We start from the raw sequence: 19,128 nt of genomic DNA, 5'->3' as shown, positions 1-19,128 counted from the left end.
TGATAGCATATAGAGCTCTTGTGGAGTTGTGAACTCTTTGTGTTGCATTGCGAGCTCTTGTTGCGACTTGTGTGCGTGTTGTTGCTCTGATTTTCGAGTCTTGTGTGCGTTGCTCATTCCCACCTTACTCCGTATTTCTTTGTGAACTCAATTGTAAGGGCGAGAGGCTCCAAGTTGTGGAGATTCCTCGCAAACGGGAAAAGATCAAAGGAAAGAAAAACACCGTGGTATTCAAGTTGATCATTGGATCACTTGAGAGGAGTTGAGTGCAACTCTCGTCCGTTGGGACGCCACAACGTGGAAGTAGGCAAGTTTTGTACTTGGCCGAACCACGGGATAAATCTCTGTGTCTTCTCTGTGATTGTCATTTTGTGCAAGATCTCCTCCTTAGCCACTTGGCAACTATTGTGCTAACCTCTAACAAGTTTTTGTGGCTATAAGTTAAGATTTTACAGGATCACCTATTCACCCCCCTCTAGGTGCTCTCAGGGGGCACCGGACTGTCCGGTGTGCACCGGACATGTCCGGTGCGCCAACGGCTCCCAGATCTGCAACGGTCGACTGCGCTGTTCAAGGAAGGAAATCGGGCACCGGACAGTGTCCGGTGTGCACCGGACTGTCCGGTGCGCCCGATGACAGAAGGCAAGATCAGCCTTCCAGAATTGCTCTCAACGGCTCCTAGCTGCCTTGGGGCTATAAAAGGGACCCCTAGGCGCATGGAGGAGAAAACCAAGCAACCTTAGAGCATTCTTGATCATCCACACTTAGTCTTTGCGCATCCGTTTGTCATTCTCAGTGATTCGAGCTCCGTTCTAGTGAGAACTTTGAGATAGTCTTTTGAGCTCGATTCTTGGCCGTGTGTGTGCGCATTTTGCTGTGGATTTGTGTGTGTTGCTTCCCTCCCTTACTACGTATTTCTTTGTGAATCTCAAGTGTAAGGGCGAGAGACTCCAAGTTGTGGAGATTCCTCACAAACGGGATACTGAAAGGAAAAGCATAACACTGTGGTATTCAAGTTGATCATTGGATCACTTGAGAGGAGTTGAGTGCAACTCTCGTCCGTTGGGACGCCACAACGTGGAGTAGGCAAGTTTTGTACTTGGCCGAACCACGGTATAAATCACTGTGTCTTCTCTGTGTTGATCTTTTGTGGTATTGTGATTTGTTGAGACTCATCTCTAGCCACTTGGCGATTATTGTGCTAACACTTAACAAGTTTTTGTGGCTATAAGTTTAAGTTTCACAGGATCACCTATTCACCCCCCCTCTAGGTGCTCTCAATTACTTGCAAAGGTTTTGCTCTAGGGATTTAATTGTGGCCTAGTTTAGTAAAAGTTTTGGAAGTCCTAATTCACCCCCCCTCTTAGGCGTCACCCGTTTCCTACAGACGTCCAACACAAACCACGTGGACTAACTAGTTTGTCTAGATGTCATTTATCTCAGGTGCTTAAGGTTCAACACAAACCAAGAAAGAAATTCGGTTAGGGACACAATCAAATTTGGAGTTAAAGACTTAGAGTGTGCTGATATTTGGCGCACCGGACACTGTCCGATGCACCAGGCCAGGCACCCAGCGAACCAGCCACTCTCTAGTTTCTTCTGGGCGCGCTCCACTATAATTCACCGGACTGTCCGGTGTGCCAGCGGAGCAATGGCTGCTTGCGCGCCAACGGTCGACTGCTCAGATGAACAATGATGAACAGTGCCGCGACAGAAGTCAGAGCGCAGAAGTCAGAGGTCACCGGACTGTCCGGTGCAACAAGATGACAAAGAGCTCCAACTGTCAACAACTCCAAACCCTAACGGACGCGCTGACGTGGCGCACACCGGACAGTGAACAGTGACTGTACGGTGCGCCGCCGGACTGTCCGGTGTGCCCATCGACAGCAGAAACAACCAACGACTAGGAAGTGGTTGGGGGCTATGAATACCCCCCGACCACCTCATTCAATGCCATCCAAGCATTCAGAAGTTTTCATTCATTGCAAGAGCAAAGTCCAACACTCCAAGACACAATCAAAGCAATCAATCCACTCCAAGTTCCCAAAATCAATTCTAGTGCTTAAGGGCTTGTGAAAGGATCACTTGTGTTCTTTTGTTGCTCTTGTCGCTTGGATTGCCTTTCTTCCTTCCTCATTCTCTTTCTAAGTGCTTGTAAAGCTTGCAGGAGACACATAAGTGTGTGGTGGTCCTTGCGGGGTCTTAGTGACCCGTTTGATTAAGGAGAATGCTCACTTGGTCTAAGTGACCGTTTGAGAGAGAGGGAAAGGGTTGAAATAGACCCGACCTTTGTGGCCTCCTCAATGGGGATTAGGTTATTTGAAACTGAACCTCGGTAAAACAAATCATCGTGTTCACTTGTGTTGATTTCCATTTGATTTGTTTGCCCTCTTTCCTCTCTCTAAAGTTTCCTTGCCAATATTGATTTGAGTTTGCTCCCAAACGTCGTCCGCATCATTTGAGCAACTCGTGGCAAGAGAAACAATCTTCCGCCTCGGATTTAATTCTAACGCTAACTCCGGCCTTAATGTGTGTTTAAGTTTATAAATTCTAGGTTTCGCCTATTCACCCCTTCTAGGCGACTTTCATATACCTAATTGGTTCAACTAGTTTCCTTAGTCTTTGCCCCCCATCAATGATGTGAAGACTAATGCATATTTTCGCTACATCTAGGCGCAGATCTGGCACTTGCTCATTTAACATTATACTCACGTTCCTATATGTTGTGTTAAGGTTCGTTTGGATATAGATATTGGAGATATTAGAATTGAATTAGATCCAACACCATATCTGTTTAGTATTAGAAATGAGTTTTAGTACAAATTTGTTGTTTGGATGTATCTGGAATTGCAATTCCATCCAATATCTAGAGTCTTATTTCTGAATTGTGAGAGGCACGTTTTTAGTTAAAGTCCAATTCCAAGGAATTGAGCTTTAATTCCAGCTCTGAATTTATTAGCTAACCAAACAACAGAATTCAAAGTTTTTGATTCCAATTCCCATTTCAATCTTGAATATCTACGTTCAAACGAGGTATTAGTTTTACCTTCAACATAACATGCCTATCATAACCCTATACTAGAGTTTGGGATATAGTTAAGACAACACAGAGTTCCAAAGAAAAATTTAAAACCAGCAAAATGTTCAGATTAAGGAAATGACCGAAAAAGGTGAAGACTTGTAAAAATCTGGCTCATTAAGGCATTTTAAAGAAATCAGTAAAATAGTTTAAATCGCTAAAATGCTTCAACCTTCAACGTTCTAAATTAACAGCCATAATTATCCCAGGTAAACTCGCAGTCCATGCTTTAAGCTTCCTTTGGAACGCGGTATTTTTTTTCCGTTTCGTGTGTTTTTTCTGTAAAAATGGACATATTTCTATAATTTTTTTGTATGATTCCTCTAAAATTTCTGTATTATAATAAAAGGGACCGATATATCTGAATGATATAGCCCATCGCGTCTAAGGGCTTATGTGGTTCGTTCATATTCTCAGAATCTAGCAAAATAAAGTCATGTTTTGTGTGTACATTCTAGATCAAAATCAGTATCTAGCTACACCTGGATAACAATGAGAAAGTGGGCATGCATCTCATGCCTACCAAACGGGCCGTAATTAACCACAATCTAAGCCGTACCCGACCCGTGACCGTGAGACAGTGACGCGAGCCTGTGTGCGGCCCGCTTTCGTTCGCCGAGTCAACAACAAGAAGCCACGCGACGATAACGCCCAGTTCGTGGAAGATTGGAAGAACACTAGAGCGAGAAGCGATCAGAGCGAGGCACGGCGAGGGCGACGACAGAGCCATGAGTTACCAGAAGGTCCCGGAGTCCTATCCGCCACCAGGCAAGCCCCTCCTATCTCTCCTACCTCTTCTCCAATCCCTGTACCAATTCCGTTTTCTCGATCTGAATTCGCCGGCCAGAGATCCCCTGCTCTTCGTCTACTATCCGTCTGCTACAGATCGAGTCGTCACCCTTCTGGGATTCGGCATTAATTCGCTGGGCAATGCCGCGCCCGATCTTCTCTGGGTTGCTTCTGGAAGCCCCCATTATTACTGATCTGATCCGCGTTTTTTTTGTGCTGTTTTGCAGGGTACTCGCAGCCGTACCCACCGCCCCAGGCTCCACCGCAGGGGCCTTACTACCCGCCGCCGCAGCAACCACCTCCGGGGTACCAGGGCTACTTTAACGACGGCCAGCAACCCTACGGCTATCCGCCGCCGCAGGGTGGGTATTACCATCACGGTCACCACCACCATAACGACCACCATCACCATCATCATGGTCACCACCACCACCACCACGAAGATGATGACTGCTGCCTTGGCTTCTTGAAAGGATGGTAATGCAGGCCTGGCTCTTTCCTGATCACTTAGGATAGAAGGAAGGGAATCGTATATGTTTTAGCTATTTACATACCGATATTATTGTGCTGATAATTTTTATGTTTTTAAACACACTGATCAATTTATATCAGGGGAAATCAGTAAATTTGCTGTCAAAATAAGTAATATCTGAACTGGGCCATGTGCAATTGGTAAAACAATGAGCAAATTCGGGTTGTGCAATCTTCTTGATGAAAATGGTATAAGCTTTGTTCATGTTCTAGGCATAATGAAAATGTAGACTGATTTGTAAGGATGCAGATTATATACTTAGGCCTGACGCAAACGTACGTGAATCTGCAGTCTCAATATTTTATTTTTCTGATAAAATGTTGCACTCTCGTGTGTTAGGTCTAGTGTATGCATCTATTACCACTGTTGACCAAAAAATGACCTCCTTCATATAGTCATCTAACTAATTTCAATATACCTGTGAAGCTGAACGGAGAAAATGACACACACATCACTAATGTGTTAGGGAAGCGCTTCTGAACATGCTAGGATTTTTTAAACATGGCAAAAATAATCAATACCTCGATTTATCTAATCTCTCTATAATATTCTGTGTGCGCAATGTCGCTGAGAGTAAGTTTGTGCCAATATTCACCTGGATACTATTTACATAATCCATGTCTTGAGAAAGAAGCACTGTAGTGTTTCTAGTTGATAAGGACGTAACCCGTATGTGTCATTGTGTTTCCATTCGCAGGCTGGCCGCTCTTTGCTGCTGCTGCATGATGGACGAGTGCTGCTGCTGCTGCTTCTGACATACATGCACCTGAAGCTCGCTGTGTCTGGGCATCGTGGCACGGCAACATTTGAGTGATTATGGTTGCTGGATAGTGTTTACTTGAATTTTCTCTTTGTTATTGTTCGTAAATAATCTGAATAGTACATCGTGTTAATAAAAGGGTATTTGCAGTGTTTCTTTCTGTGTGTTCTGAGCTGATTGGTCGTCCATGGAAAAGACCCGGAATCCTTTCGTAGATCCCTGTATCGTTGAATAACATATTTGTTTTTTTTTTCAATAATACCAGTTGTTTCCATCGGATCATGAGCGAGGAATCTAATTCATTCATAGAGCAGATTTTCTCTAAAAAATAAGAAGTAAAAAGCTGTGCAGAGATTTTTTTTTCTTCGGTTGTTATATAATCACAAGGTGCAGCAGCAAGCAGTTCCCTGCATTTTATGAGCCTTACCTTTTTCTCCCTCCTGAATGGAAGGTAACAGTGTCACTCACTGCATTTCATAACGTGCTATCTATCTTGACAACTCTGCCTACTGCAGGCTGCAGCTGAAAGAAATGAACAGAACAAGGGGAAATAGTTGTCCTTGGACAAGAAACCTCAGCCCCATTGCACCGGATGGTATGGTCGACCGATCGAAAGCGCGGGATACACTGCTAGCTGCATCTCGTCAGGTCCATCCGTCCATCCTAGGTTAGCTTCATCCATCCACCGCTCGACCTTGATATGCTTCTGCTGCACACCAAGCCAAGTGAAACTATATACCGACCGAGTTACATTACATGCATTTAGGAAGATTGGATAAATTAAACAACGTGTGATGCACTGCTTCTGATGACGTGCCACGACTTTAAAGCAAAGCTGCTGCATTTACAGATTAACTGAAGAGGAGATGAGCCTAGCATGGAGGATGGAAGCCGCTCAGACTAGCCAAGGAGGCTGCCTGCGGGGACCGCACGCGGTGGAGGCGGGGCCACGCAACGTCCGCAGCAGGAGGCCACAGGCAGCTCATCCTTGGCTACCGAAGCAGAGCTTCCATCGCCATGCCAGGCCAGTCCTCTGCCCAGAGCTAGTAGCTGTCACGCCTGCACCTGCACCTGCACCGCATATATGCTTTCCCTCGGTCGCACGCTCACCGATATATGAATGAACCAGGGATCGGTTTCAGATAAGGGGCCCGCCCGGACTAGCCAAGGAGACTGCCTGTGATCGAGGCCACGAGGCGAGCAATAAAACGTGCACAAGGTTTTGCCCGAGCCAAGCCAAGCCAAGAAGCCACAGGCAAGTCATCCTTGGCTATCTGGACAGACTCTTATCGCCACTCTCTAGCACACTGCACACACACAAATCTGTGGCCTTGGATTGGATGCAACGCTCTGCGTGCCCTTCGGCTATTTATACTGTCCAAGTACAGAAACGAGCTGGTGGATCCAAAGCTTTTCTTCCATGACAGAAACGGCCGCAGGTTGCAGCATCGAACATATCCTCAGCTCCTCTCTCTCTCTCTCCTTTTTTTTCTCCTTGAAATGTGCACATCCATCCAGATTACGCATGCCCATATTTTCAAGGGATCCCTATTTTCAATCATTCAGTGGTGTGGTGCACCTTATCGCCTGCCGAAATTAGAAAAACCCCGGGACCGGGAATAATATGGCACCGTTCCGCTGCAAGCCGCGCACCTCTACATGTCCGCGAATATCATGTTGACCTTTAGCTCTTTCAAAGGCTGGATCGTCTTCTGACCTTCATAAAGCTGGATGTGGATGTGATTCCTTGTGGTACATGTACTACACTGCTAGTACTAGCTAGCGAGTGTCAGCGTTTGGAGTTCGACCGCACACCAGAGTTACCTCTTGCGGTGTTTTACCGCACACCAGAGTTATCTCTTGCGGTGTTTTTGGCTATGACGATATTGTTGACTCTACCTCAATGGTTCGTGCTGGACGCACGAGAGAGGTAAAAATGATTTTCTGTAGGTTTGGGCCGCTTAGAGAGGCGTAATACCCTACTTCTTGTGGTGGATCTATAAGTGCAAGCGAAGTTTCCTGAATGGAGAAAAGCTAATGAGATAGGTAAATGGTCGATGAAAATGATGGTGTACCCTTGGACCTTATATATATGACCGTAGGGCACTCAATACATACATGAGGATTCACGTGTCTCCTAAATTATAGTGAACCGACTGAACTGATCCCCCTACAACCTAGCCGACTTAATCCTAACATGCCCCGATATTCGAGGACGCCATGCGTGGGAAAGTCGGGTGGTTTCTGTGGATAGCGCACGAGTCGAGGATTGTCTGGGTTCGAGGCCGTTGCCTTCTCAAGTCGGCCCATTACGCCATTAGCTTTTGCCTGGCTCACGAGGAGATGGTCTTGCGAGGTAACCGGCCCGAGGCCCCACGCGAGACCTTCTCGCATTCTAGTGGATCCAGGGATATCTGTCTTCTACAACGAGCGCAAAAGAACGGTGTCTTGTACCGCCGTTCCGGAGATTTCCATGAGCATGTGGATGTGGATGCTGACCTCTCTGACATTACTAAATCCATGACACTGCTTATTGAGGTGTGCTCTTGTTATATGACAATGAGCAATTGTCGAACTCCGTTTGATTGAGTTATCCTCTTATGACTGACTAGTGCAGGTGTAGTAGGTGACGGAGAGGACTTGGTGTGGGTAATGGAGCCGTGGTTCATGCTGATTGTTGGGGACCTTCGGCTTCCGAAGGTCCTCAAAAACATAATTTAACAATGTTTCTGGAGTAAAATACATGAACAGATATCTTCGGACTAGGATCAGAACCACAGTATGAAGCACAAAGAACACGAAGGTTGGTGCAGAGCCGAAGCTATGAGCAGGAGAGCTTCGGCACGATAGCAGAAAAGGAAACCGACTTAAAAAGGAAAAGGCTATTCAGACCTCGATGGGTTACTATAGAGTCATTAGCAAATGTAAAGGGCATGGGTGTAATTTTACATGGGCTGAGTCCCGTGCCTATAAATAGATGAATAATGCTCCCGTACTGTTCACGCTGACTTGACATTTGCTTTTGCGTCACGCTTGTACTTTTATCTTCTTTCAAGCCGAAGGTACACTTGTAATTTGATATCATTTATGTTTTTCCATAATAATAAAATAGAAATAAGTTGATAATAATACATAATTGTTTATGTTATCTCTTATACTTCATATAATTCCTTCATTGTTATATGTTATGCTGATGAAGGTATGTCCTTCATAACCTTCGTCCGAAAATCATTATATCCCAAGGGAAATAATGCTTCAAAGGACGAAGGACTTTAACGTTTAACATTTTTTGTGTTGCCTTATTCTTAACTCATAGCATTTGAGAACAAGTCCCCAACATTGGCGCCCACCTCCGGTGAACTCTTTTCGACCACCTTCGGCAAGCATTGACCTTCGTCATGCCACCGAAGAAAGCTTCAGCGATAGGGGCTGCCGCTCTACAGCCGCTGGACCCGAACCAGGAAACTCTTTCTCTTCGAGAGGCCCGAAGCCAGAAGAGGAAGACCACTAGTCCAACACCCCAGGAGGACGAGTTGGACCAAGAAATCAGGAATATGGAGATGCTTCATCAACAAGTAAAAAGGAAGAAGGAGAAGATAGCTCGACTAGCCGACCTTCAGAGGCAAATTGACGAAGCTACTGAAGAAGTACGCCATCTCGCTCAAGATGAGCAAGAGCGAAGGCCCCAACATAGGGAGCTTCATCAAGAAGGCTTCTTCAACGAGGATGAATGGTATGAGGATTTCCATCATGGAAATTTTGCTTTTCATGATGCTTCTCCTCTGTCAGTAGAACTGCAGGCTACACCTTGGCCCCCATCTTACAAGCCACCCCAGCTCCCCATGTATGATGGGCACTCAGATCCGAAGCAGTTTCTGATGAGCTACGAAGCAACCATATCTTCATATGGAGGCAATACCGCAGTCATGGCGAAATCTTTCGTCATGGCGGTCAAGAATGTTGCGCAAACCTGGTACTCCTCTCTTCGGCCAGGAACAATCACATCATGGCAGAAGCTGAAGGACATGTTGATCACCAGTTTCCAAGGGTTTCAGACAAAGCCGGTTACCGCTCAAGCTTTGTTCCAGTGCACGCAAGATCACGAAGAATACCTCCAGGCGTATGTCCGAAGGTTCTTGCGTCTGAGGGCACAAGCGCCAATGGTGCCCAATGAAATTGTCATTGAGGCCATGATGGCTTCGGTCAGGACCTACGACCCAATACTTCGCTAGGAAACCCCCTCAGACCCTGGAGAAATTGCTCCAAAAGATGGATGAATACATCCGCGCTGATAATGACTTTCGTCAAAGAAGGGAGGAAGCCTACAGGTTCTCTGAGATGACCAGGGGCTTCGGAGGGAGAATCCACCCTAGGCACGTCAGATCAATCCACTCCTCCCAAAATGACGACAGAGGAAGTCAGCAACAGAGGCCACAATATTCCTCGCAAGCTTCGGGACAGCAACAAAGCTATCTTCGGCCGCCAGCTCCAAGGGGCAGAGGCGCCAGGGGCTTCAGAGGAAGGTTTGGGGATCAGCCCAAGAAAATTTATTGCTTATTCTGTGGTGAAGACAAGGGCCATACTACAAGGATGTGCCATGTCACCATTCAGAAACAGAAGGAAATAGCAGAAGCTGCAGCTCAGCAGAACCAGCCGAAGCAGGTCATGCATACTGCTTCATATCACTCGCCCTACATACTAGAGTATGTGGGTAACCATCCTGCACCGTCTGTTGCTTCGGCCAGTCAGCCACAGGTAGGGATGAAAACGGTTTCGAAATTTTTCGGTATTCCTGAGAGCACCTAGAGGGGGGGGTGAATAGGTGATCCTGTGAAACTTAAACTTAATGCCACAAAACTTGGTTAAGCGTTAGCACACTAATTGCCAAGTGGTAAGAAAGGAGTTTCAACAAAACACAATAACCAAAAAGATATCAATCACAGAGATGGCACGGTGGTTATCCCGTGGTTCGGCCAAGACCAACGCTTGCCTACTCCACGTTGTGGCGTCCCAACGGACGAGGGTTGCAATCAACCCCTTTCAAGCGGTCCAAAGACCCACTTGAATACCACGGTGTTTTGCTTTGCTTTTCTTAATCCCGTTTGCGAGGAATCTCCACAACTTGGAGCCTCTCGCCCTTACACTTGAAGTTCACAAAGAATCACGGAGCAAGGGAGAGATTAGCAACTCACACAAGACACTAAGATCACAGCAAATACGCACACACAAGACCCAGACTTAAGCTCAAATGACTATCACACTAGAACGGAGCTCAAATCACTATAATGTCGAACAAGTGCGCAAGAATGATGTGTGAGTGATCAACAATGCTCAAAGGATGCTTGGTGTCTTCCTCCATGCGCCTAGGGGTCCCTTTTATAGCCCTAAGGCAGCTAGGAGCCGTTGAGAGCATTCTAGGAAGGCTGATCTTGCCTTCTGTTGACTGGCGCACCGGACAGTCCGGTGCACATCGGACACTGTTCGGTGCCCGATTTCCTTCTAAAAGTGGCGCAGTCGACCGTTGGCAGCCTGAGAGCCGTTGGCACACCGGACATGTTCGGTGCACACCGGACAGTCCGGTGCCCCCTTCTAGCCGTTGGCTCGGCCACGTGTCCCGCGCAGATCGCGCGGCCGACCGTTGGCTCACCGGACAGTCCGGTGCACACCGGACAGTCCGGTGCACACCGGACAGTCCGGTGAATTATAGCCGTACGTCGCCGGTGAATTCCCGAGAGCGGCCACTTCGCTCGAGCCAGCCTGGCGCACCGGACACTGTCCGGTGCACCACCGGACACTGTCCGGTGCACCCAGACTCAGCACAGTCTTGGCTGCTCGAGCCAAGGCATTTTCAACAGGATTTTTCCTGTTTCCAGCACTTAGGCACAATACATTAGTCCATAAAACAATGTACTAAGTCTGAGAAACATACCTTTATCCTTGATTTGTACTTTGTCCACCTTTTTACACTTAGGCACTTGTGTTGGACACTAAATCACCAAAATACTTAGAAATGGCCCAAGGGCACATTTCCCTTTCAATCTCCCCCTTTTTGGTGATTTATGCCAACACAACATAAAGCAAGTAGAACAAGTACAAAATCAATTCAACTAAGAACTCAATATTGTTTTGATTCAAATTTGACATATATGGATCACTCTATGCCACCACTTGGTTTGTTTTTGCAAATCAAACTCAAATTCCTATCTCTAAGTCAAATCCACTTGTAGAGACATAAAGAGAGGTTTTCCAAAGAAATTTGATCAAGGATTTCAAAAACTCCCCCTTTTTCCCATAATCAACACTTCTCCCCACAAGAGGCCAACTTTTGACATAAGAGACAATAAAAGAGTTTTGACAAACCAAAAGCTCTAATCTACTATTTTCAAAATTTCTCAAGTGGTAGCTGATCCATCTATTGCTTTGGCCTTTATTTTCTCCCCCTTTGGCATCAAGCACCAAAACGGGATCAATCTTGGCCCTTAAACCCCATTGCCTCACCAAAGTCTTCAAATAAGAACACAAAGGCAATAAGAGTACATGAGATGAACTTGGAATAAGTTACCCTCTCATCGGAGTGCAGTGGAAGTCTTTCATGGTCCAAGTCCACCTTTTCCCTTTCAAACCTCCTTTGAGACTAAAACAAGCAAACTCAAGCATATGGTTAGTCTCAAAGGGTCAAGTTGTAACACAACTCCCCCTAAATATGTGCATCACTTGCACAAGGACTTGTGAGGTCCGGGGAGAGATTGTACAACTTGAGCACCATAGTAAGCAACAAAATGCATAAGGAACATGATCAAAGGCATAAACACATGTATGCTATAAATCAATCCAAGTTCCGCGAATCTAGGACATTTAGCTCACTACACAGCCTGCAAAAGGTCTTTTCATCTAAAGGCTTAGTGAAGATATCGGCTAGCTGGTTCTCGGTGCTAACATGAAACACTTCGATATCTCCCTTTTGCTGGTGGTCTCTCAAAAAGTGATGCCGGATGTCAATGTGCTTTGTGTGGCTGTGCTCAACAGGATTTTCCGCTATTCGGATAGCACTCTCATTATCACATAGGAGTGGGACTTTGCTCAGATTGTAGCCAAAGTCCCGGAGGGTTTGCCTCATCCAAAGTAGTTGCACGCAACACTGCCCTGCGGCAACATACTCGGCCTCAGCGGTGGATAGGGCAACAGAAGTTTGTTTCTTGGAGTTCCACGACACCAGGGACCTTCCTAAGAATTGGCACGTCCCCGATGTACTCTTCCTATCGACCTTACATCCAGCATAGTCAGAATCTGAGTATCCAATCAAGTCAAAGTTAGACCCCTTTGGATACCAGATCCCGAAGCAAGGCGTAGCGATTAAATATCGAAGAATTCGCTTCACAGCCACTAAGTGACACTCCTTTGGATCGGATTGAAATCTAGCACACATGCATACGCTAAGCATAATATCCGGTCTACTAGAACACAAATAAAGTAAAGACCCTATCATAGACCGGTATGCTTTTTGATCAACGGACTTACCTCCTTTGTTGAGGTCGGTGTGTCCGTCGGTTCCCATCGGAGTCTTTGCGGGCTTGGCGTCCTTCATCCCAAACCGCTTTAGCAAGTCCTACGTGTACTTCGTTTGGGAGATGAAAGTGCCGTCCTTGAGTTGCTTCACTTGGAACCCAAGGAAGTAGTTCAACTCGCCCATCATCGACATCTCGAATTTCTGCGTCATCACCCTGCTAAACTCTTCACAAGACTTTTGGTTAGTAGAACCAAATATTATGTCATCGACATAAATTTGGCACACAAAAAGATCGCCATCGCAAGTCTTAGTGAAAAGAGTTGGATCGGCTTTCCCAACCTTGAAAGCATTAGCAATTAAAAAGTCTCTAAGGCATTCATACTAAAAGGGAAATGTGCCCTAGGGCCATTTCTAAGTATTTTGGTGATTTAGTGTCCAACACAAGTGCCTAAGTGTAAAAAGGTGGACAAAGTACAAATCAAGGATAAAGGTATGTTTCTCCGACTCAGTACATTGTTTTATGGACTAATGTATTGTGTCTAAGTGCTGGAAACAGGAAAAACCCAATTGAAAATGTCTTGGCTCGAGCAGCCAAGACTCTGCTGAGTCTGGGAGCACCGGACTGTCCGGTGCGCCAGGCTGGCTCGAGCGAAGTGGCCGCTCTCGGGAATTCACCGGTGACGTACGGCTATAATTCACCGGACTGTCCGGTGTGCACCGGACTGTCCGGTGTGCACCGGACTGTCCGGTGAGCCAACGGTCGGCCGGGCCAACGGTCGGCCGCGCGATCTGCGCGGGACACGTGGCCGAGCCAACGGCTAGAAGGAGGCACCGGACTGTCCGGTGTGCACCGGACATGTCCGGTGCGCCAACGGCTCTCTGGCTGCCAACGGTCGACTGTGCCATTTATGGAAAGAAATCGGGCACCGGACATGTCCGGTGTGCACCGGACTGTCCGGTGCGCCAGTCGACAGAAGGCAAGATCAGCCTTCCTAGATTGCTCTCAACGGCTCCTAGCTGCCTTGGGGCTATAAAAGGGACCCCTAGGCGCATGGAGGAGGATACCAAGCATTCCTACAACATTCCTAAGCACCAAGACATCGATTCCGCGCCTTTGATTCTTTGCGATAGCAATTAGAGCTCTAGTTGAGTGGTGAACTCATTGAGTTGTATTGTGAGCTCTCGTTGTGACTTGTGTGCGTGGTGTTGCTGTGATTTCTTGAGTGCGTTGCTAATCCCTCCCTTGCTCCGTGTTTCTTTGTGATCTTAAAGTGTAAGGGCGAGAGGCTCCAAGTTGTGGAGATTCCTCGCAAACTGGATTGAGAAAAAGCAAGCAAAACACCGTGGTATTCAAGTGGGTCTTTGGACCGCTTGAGAGGGGTTGATTGCAACCCTCGTCCGTTGGGACGCCACAACGTGGAGTAGGCAAGCGTTGGTCTTGGCCGAACCACGGGATAACCACCGTGTCATCTCTGTGATTGATTTCTTGTGGTTATTGTGTTTTGACTCCTCTCTAGCCACTTGGCAATTATTGTGCTAACGATTAACCAAGTTTTGTGGCTTAAGTTTTCAAGTTTCACAGGATCACCTATTCACCCCCCTCTAGGTGCTCTCAATTGGTATCAGAGCCGTTCTCTTCACAAAGGGACTAACCGCCCGAAGAGATGGATCCTAAGGGGAAGGGTATCGTGATCAACGATAAAGAGAAGGAGTCTTTCGTCAACGAGCCAAAGGATGACAAGCCTACCGACTCGGGCTCGGGTCATAGACGAAAAGATGGGAAGAAGAAGAAGACAAGGCGCATTAAGGAGATCGTCTACTACAACGACAGTGATGAGTCCAGTTCTTCCCACAAGGACAACGACGACAACGACTACGACAAACGAAAGACGGTTAACTCGAACTTTTCTTTCGATTATTCGCGTATTCCTCAAAGTGCAAATGCTCATTTATTATCTATTCCACTTGGTAAACCTCCTCATTTTGATGGAGAGGACTACGGATTTTGGAGTCACAAAATGCGTAGTCACTTGTTCTCTCTCCATCCTAGTATATGGGAGATTGTAGAGAGTGGAATGCACTTTGATAGTTCGGATAGTCCCATGTTCATTAATGAGCAAATTCATAAGAATGCACAAGCTACTACTGTTCTTCTAGCTTCATTGTGCAGGGATGAATACCACAAAGTGAGCGGCTTGGATAACGCCAAGCAGATCTGGGACACCCTCAAGATTTCACATGAGGGGAACGACGTCACCTTGCTCACCAAGATGGAGTTGGTGGAGGGCGAGCTTGGACGATTCGCGATGATAAGGGGCGAGGAGCCGACCCAAACATACAACCGGCTCAAGACCCTTATCAACAAAATAAGGAGCTATGGAAGCACGCGATGGACGGACCACGACGTCGTCCGACTGATGCTAAGGTCCTTTACCGTTCTTGATCCTCATTTGGTGAATAATATTCGTGAGAATCCCAGGTACACCAAAATGTCGCCCGAAGAAGTCCTTGGAAAATTTGTAAGCGGGCGAATGATGATCAAGGAAGCAAGGTACGTGGACGACGCTCTAAACGGTCCAATCAATGAGCCTCAACCCGTTGCTCTCAAGGCAACAAGGAGCAAGGAGGCGTTACCCAGCAAGGTAGCACAAATTGAGGCGGCCGGACTTAATGATGAAGAGATGGCCCTCATCATCAAAAGATTCAAGACGGCGCTAAAGGGGCGCAAGGGACAGCCAAGCAAGACCAAAACCAAGGGGAAGCGCTCATGCTTCAAATGTGGTAAGCTTGGTCATTTTATTGCTAACTGTCCCGACAATGATAGTGATCAGGATCAAGGGAACAAGAGGGAGAAAAAGAAGAACTATAAGAAGGCAAAGGGCGAGGCACATCTTGGCAAGGAGTGGGATTCGGATTGCTCCTCGTCCGACTCCGACAATGAAGGACTCGTCGCCACCGCCTTCAACAAGTCATCTCTCTTCCCCAACGAGCGTCATACATGCCTTATGGCAAGGGAGAAGAAGGTATGTACTCGAGACTCTACCTATGCTTCTTCAAGTGAGGACGAATCTAGTGATGAGGATGAAATAGATTATTCATGTCTATTTAAGGGCCTAGATAGAACCAAGGTAGATAAAATTAACGAATTGATTGATGCCTTGAATGATAAAAATAGGCTTTTAGAAAAACAAGAGGACTTGTTGTATGAAGAACATGACAAATTTGTAGAAGCTCAAAAATCTCATGCCTTAGAAGTTAAGAGAAATGAAATGCTTTCTTGTGAATTATCTTCTTGCCATGAGACAATTTCTAGCTTAAGAAGCATTAATGATAATTTGAATGCTAAGTTAGAAATAGCTAGTAAATCAACAACTTGTGTAGAAAATGTTGTTATTTGCAATAGATGTAAAGATTTTGATATTGATGCTTGTAGTGAACACATAGCTTCTATTGCAAAGTTAAATGATGAAATGGCTAGTCTTAATGCCCAACTTAAGGCTAGCAAAAGTGATTTTGATAAACTAAAATTTGCTAGGGATGCCTACACGATTGGTAGACACCCTTCAATTAAGGATGGGCTTGGCTTCAAGAGGGAAGCCAAGAACTTAACAAGCCATAAGGCTCCCATCTCCGCCAAGGAGAAAGGGAAGGTCCATATGGCAAGTAGTACTAAAAAGAACCATGCTTTTATGTACAATGATAGAAGACAGTCTCATAGGAGTTGTAATGCTTTTGATTCACATGCCTATGACTCTTATGCTATGTATGCTTCCAGTTCTTCCTATATGCATGGTAGAGATATATATGCCTAGGAAAAATATTCATCATGTGCCTAGGAAGAATATTCTTCATGTTCCTAGAAAAGTTATGAATGGTCCATCTACAATTTATCATGCTTTAAATGCTTCCTTTGCTATTTGTAGAAAGGATAGGAAGATAGTTGCTAGGAAATTAGGGGCAAAATGCAAGGGTGATAAAACTTGCATTTGGGTCCCTAAGGAAATTGTGACTAACCTTGTAGGACCCAACAAGAGTTGGGTACCTAAGACCCAAGCCTAAATTTGCCTTGCAGGTTTATGCATCCGGGGGCTCAAGCTGGATTATCGATAGCGGATGCACAAACCACATGACAGGGGAGAAGAAGATGTTCACCTCCTACATCAAGAATAAGGATTCCCAAGATTCAATTATATTCGATGATGGGAACCAAGGCAAGGTGAAAGGTTTAGGCAAGATTGCAATATCAAATGAGCACTCTATCTCTAATGTGTTTTTAGTTGAGTCTCTTGGATATAATTTACTATCTGTCAGTCAATTATGTAATATGGGATATAATTGTCTATTTACAAATGTAGATGTGTCTGTCTTTAGAAGATGTGATGGTTCACTAGCTTTTAAGGGTGTACTAGACGACAAACTTTATTTAGTTGATTTTGCAAAAGAGGAGGCCGGTCTAGATGCATGCTTAATGGCTAAGACTTGCATGGGCTGGTTGTGGCATCGCCGCTTAGCACATGTGGGGATGAAGAACCTCCACAAGCTTCTAAAGGGAGAACACGTGATAGGTCTAACCAATGTACAATTCAAAAAAGATAGACCTTGTGCAGCTTGTCAAGCAGGTAAACAAGTGGGAGGAGCACATCACAGCAAGAATGTGATGACCACTTCAAGACCTCTGGAGCTGTTGCATATGGACCTCTTCGGACCCGTCACCTATCTGAGCATAGGAGGAAGTAAGTATGGTCTAGTTATTGTTGATGACTTTTCCCGCTTCACTTGGGTGTTCTTTTTGCAGGATAAGTCTGAAACCCAAGGGACCCTCAAGCGCTTCCTCAGGAGAGCTCAAAATGAGTTTGAGCACAAGGTGAAGAAGATAAGGAGCGACAACGGGTCCGAATTCAAGAATCTTCAAGTGGAGGAGTTCCTTGAGGAGGAAGGGATCAAGCACGAGTTCTCCGCTCCCTACACACCTCAGCAAAATGGTGTGGTAGAGAGGAAGAACAGGACACTCATTGATATGGCGAGGACTATGCTTGGAGAGTTCAAGACCCCCGAGCGTTTTTGGTCGGAAGCCGTGAACACGGCTTGCCACGCCATCAACAGGGTCTACCTTCACCGCCTCCTCAAGAAGACTTCATACGAGCTGCTAACTGGTAACAAACCCAATGCATCTTATTTTCGTGTTTTTGGGAGCAAGTGTTATATTCTTGTGAAGAAAGGTAGAACCTCTAAATTTGCTCCCAAAGCTGTAGAAGGGTTTTTATTAGGTTATGATTCAAATACAAAGGCGTATAGGGTCTTCAACAAATCATCGGGTTTGGTTGAAGTCTCTAGCGACGTTGTATTTGATGAGACTAATGGCTCTCCAAGAGAGCAAGTTGTTGATCTTGATGATGTAGATGAAGAAGATGTTCCAACGGCCGCGATACGCACCATGGCGATTGGAGATGTGCGGCCTCAGGAACAATTGGAGCAAGATCAACCGTCTTCCTTAACTATGGTGCATCCCCCATCCCAAGATGACGAACAGGTACCTCAAGTGGAGGCGCATGATCAAGGGGGAGCACATGATGATCAAGTTGAAGAAGAAGAAGCACCTCAGGCACATCCAACCCAAGTTCGAGCGACGATCCAAAGGGATCATCCCGTCGACCAAATATTGGGTGATATTAGCAAGGGAGTAACTACTCGTTCAAGATTAGTTAATTTCTGAGGAACTCAACAATTTCAAGCGCAATGAAGTTTGGACACTGGTGCCTCGTCCCAAGCAAAATGTTGTGGGAACCAAGTGGGTGTTCCGCAACAAACAGGACGAGCACGGGGTGGTGACGAGGAACAAGGCTCGACTTGTGGCAAAAGGTTATGCCCAAGTCGCAGGTTTGGACTTTGAGGAGACTTTTGCTCCTGTGGCTAGGCTAGAATCAATTCGTATCTTGCTAGCATATGCCGCTCACCATTCTTTCAGGTTGTACCAAATGGATGTGAAGAGCGCTTTCCTCAACGGGCCGATCAAGGAGGAGGTGTACGTGGAGCAACCCCCTGGCTTCGAGGATGAACGGTACCCCGACCACGTGTGTAAGCTCTCTAAGGCGCTCTATGGACTTAAGCAAGCCCCAAGAGCATGGTATGAATGCCTTAGAGACTTTTTAATTGCTAATGCTTTCAAGGTTGGGAAAGCCGATCCAACTCTTTTTACTAAGACTTGCGATGGTGATCTTTTTGTGTGCCAAATTTATGTCGATGACATAATATTTGGTTCTACTAATCAAAAGTCTTGTGAAGAGTTTAGCAGGGTTATGACGCAGAAATTCGAGATGTCGATGATGGGCGAGTTGAACTACTTCCTTGGGTTCCAAGTGAAGCAACTCAAGGACGGCACTTTCATCTCCCAAACGAAGTACACGCAAGACTTGCTAAAGCGGTTTGGGATGAAGGACGCCAAGCCCGCAAAGACGCCGATG

The 19,128-nt window shown here is 46.1% G+C and overlaps 1 protein-coding gene, 1 long non-coding RNA gene and 1 other non-coding gene across 3 annotated transcripts; 2 read left to right on the top strand and 1 right to left on the bottom strand.

The window, feature by feature from the left end:
- The first annotated feature begins 3,668 nt into the window (after positions 1-3,668).
- LOC100282714 (uncharacterized) lies at positions 3,669-5,561 on the top strand. Its single transcript, NM_001155621.2, has 3 exons — positions 3,669-3,847; positions 4,096-4,345; positions 5,098-5,561. Exons 1-3 carry the CDS (start codon positions 3,808-3,810, stop codon positions 5,153-5,155), a joined length of 348 nt encoding a protein of 115 aa, NP_001149093.1. The 5' UTR covers positions 3,669-3,807; the 3' UTR covers positions 5,156-5,561.
- Positions 5,562-5,580: 19 nt separating this feature from the next.
- LOC100279619 (MIR169jHG) lies at positions 5,581-6,789 on the top strand. The gene is made up of 3 exons (NR_163743.1): positions 5,581-5,827; positions 6,011-6,184; positions 6,290-6,789. It is a non-coding gene; the product is annotated as an MIR169jHG (long non-coding RNA).
- Positions 6,303-6,453, bottom strand: MIR169j (microRNA MIR169j). The gene has a single exon (NR_121090.1). It is a non-coding gene; the product is annotated as a microRNA MIR169j (primary transcript).
- Positions 6,790-19,128: the final 12,339 nt, after the last annotated feature.

Source organism: Zea mays, chromosome 2, assembly GCF_902167145.1.
Source record: "Zea mays cultivar B73 chromosome 2, Zm-B73-REFERENCE-NAM-5.0, whole genome shotgun sequence".
Classification (NCBI taxonomy): domain Eukaryota; kingdom Viridiplantae; phylum Streptophyta; class Magnoliopsida; order Poales; family Poaceae; genus Zea; species Zea mays.
This window is presented reverse-complemented; position numbering and strand designations above follow the sequence as displayed.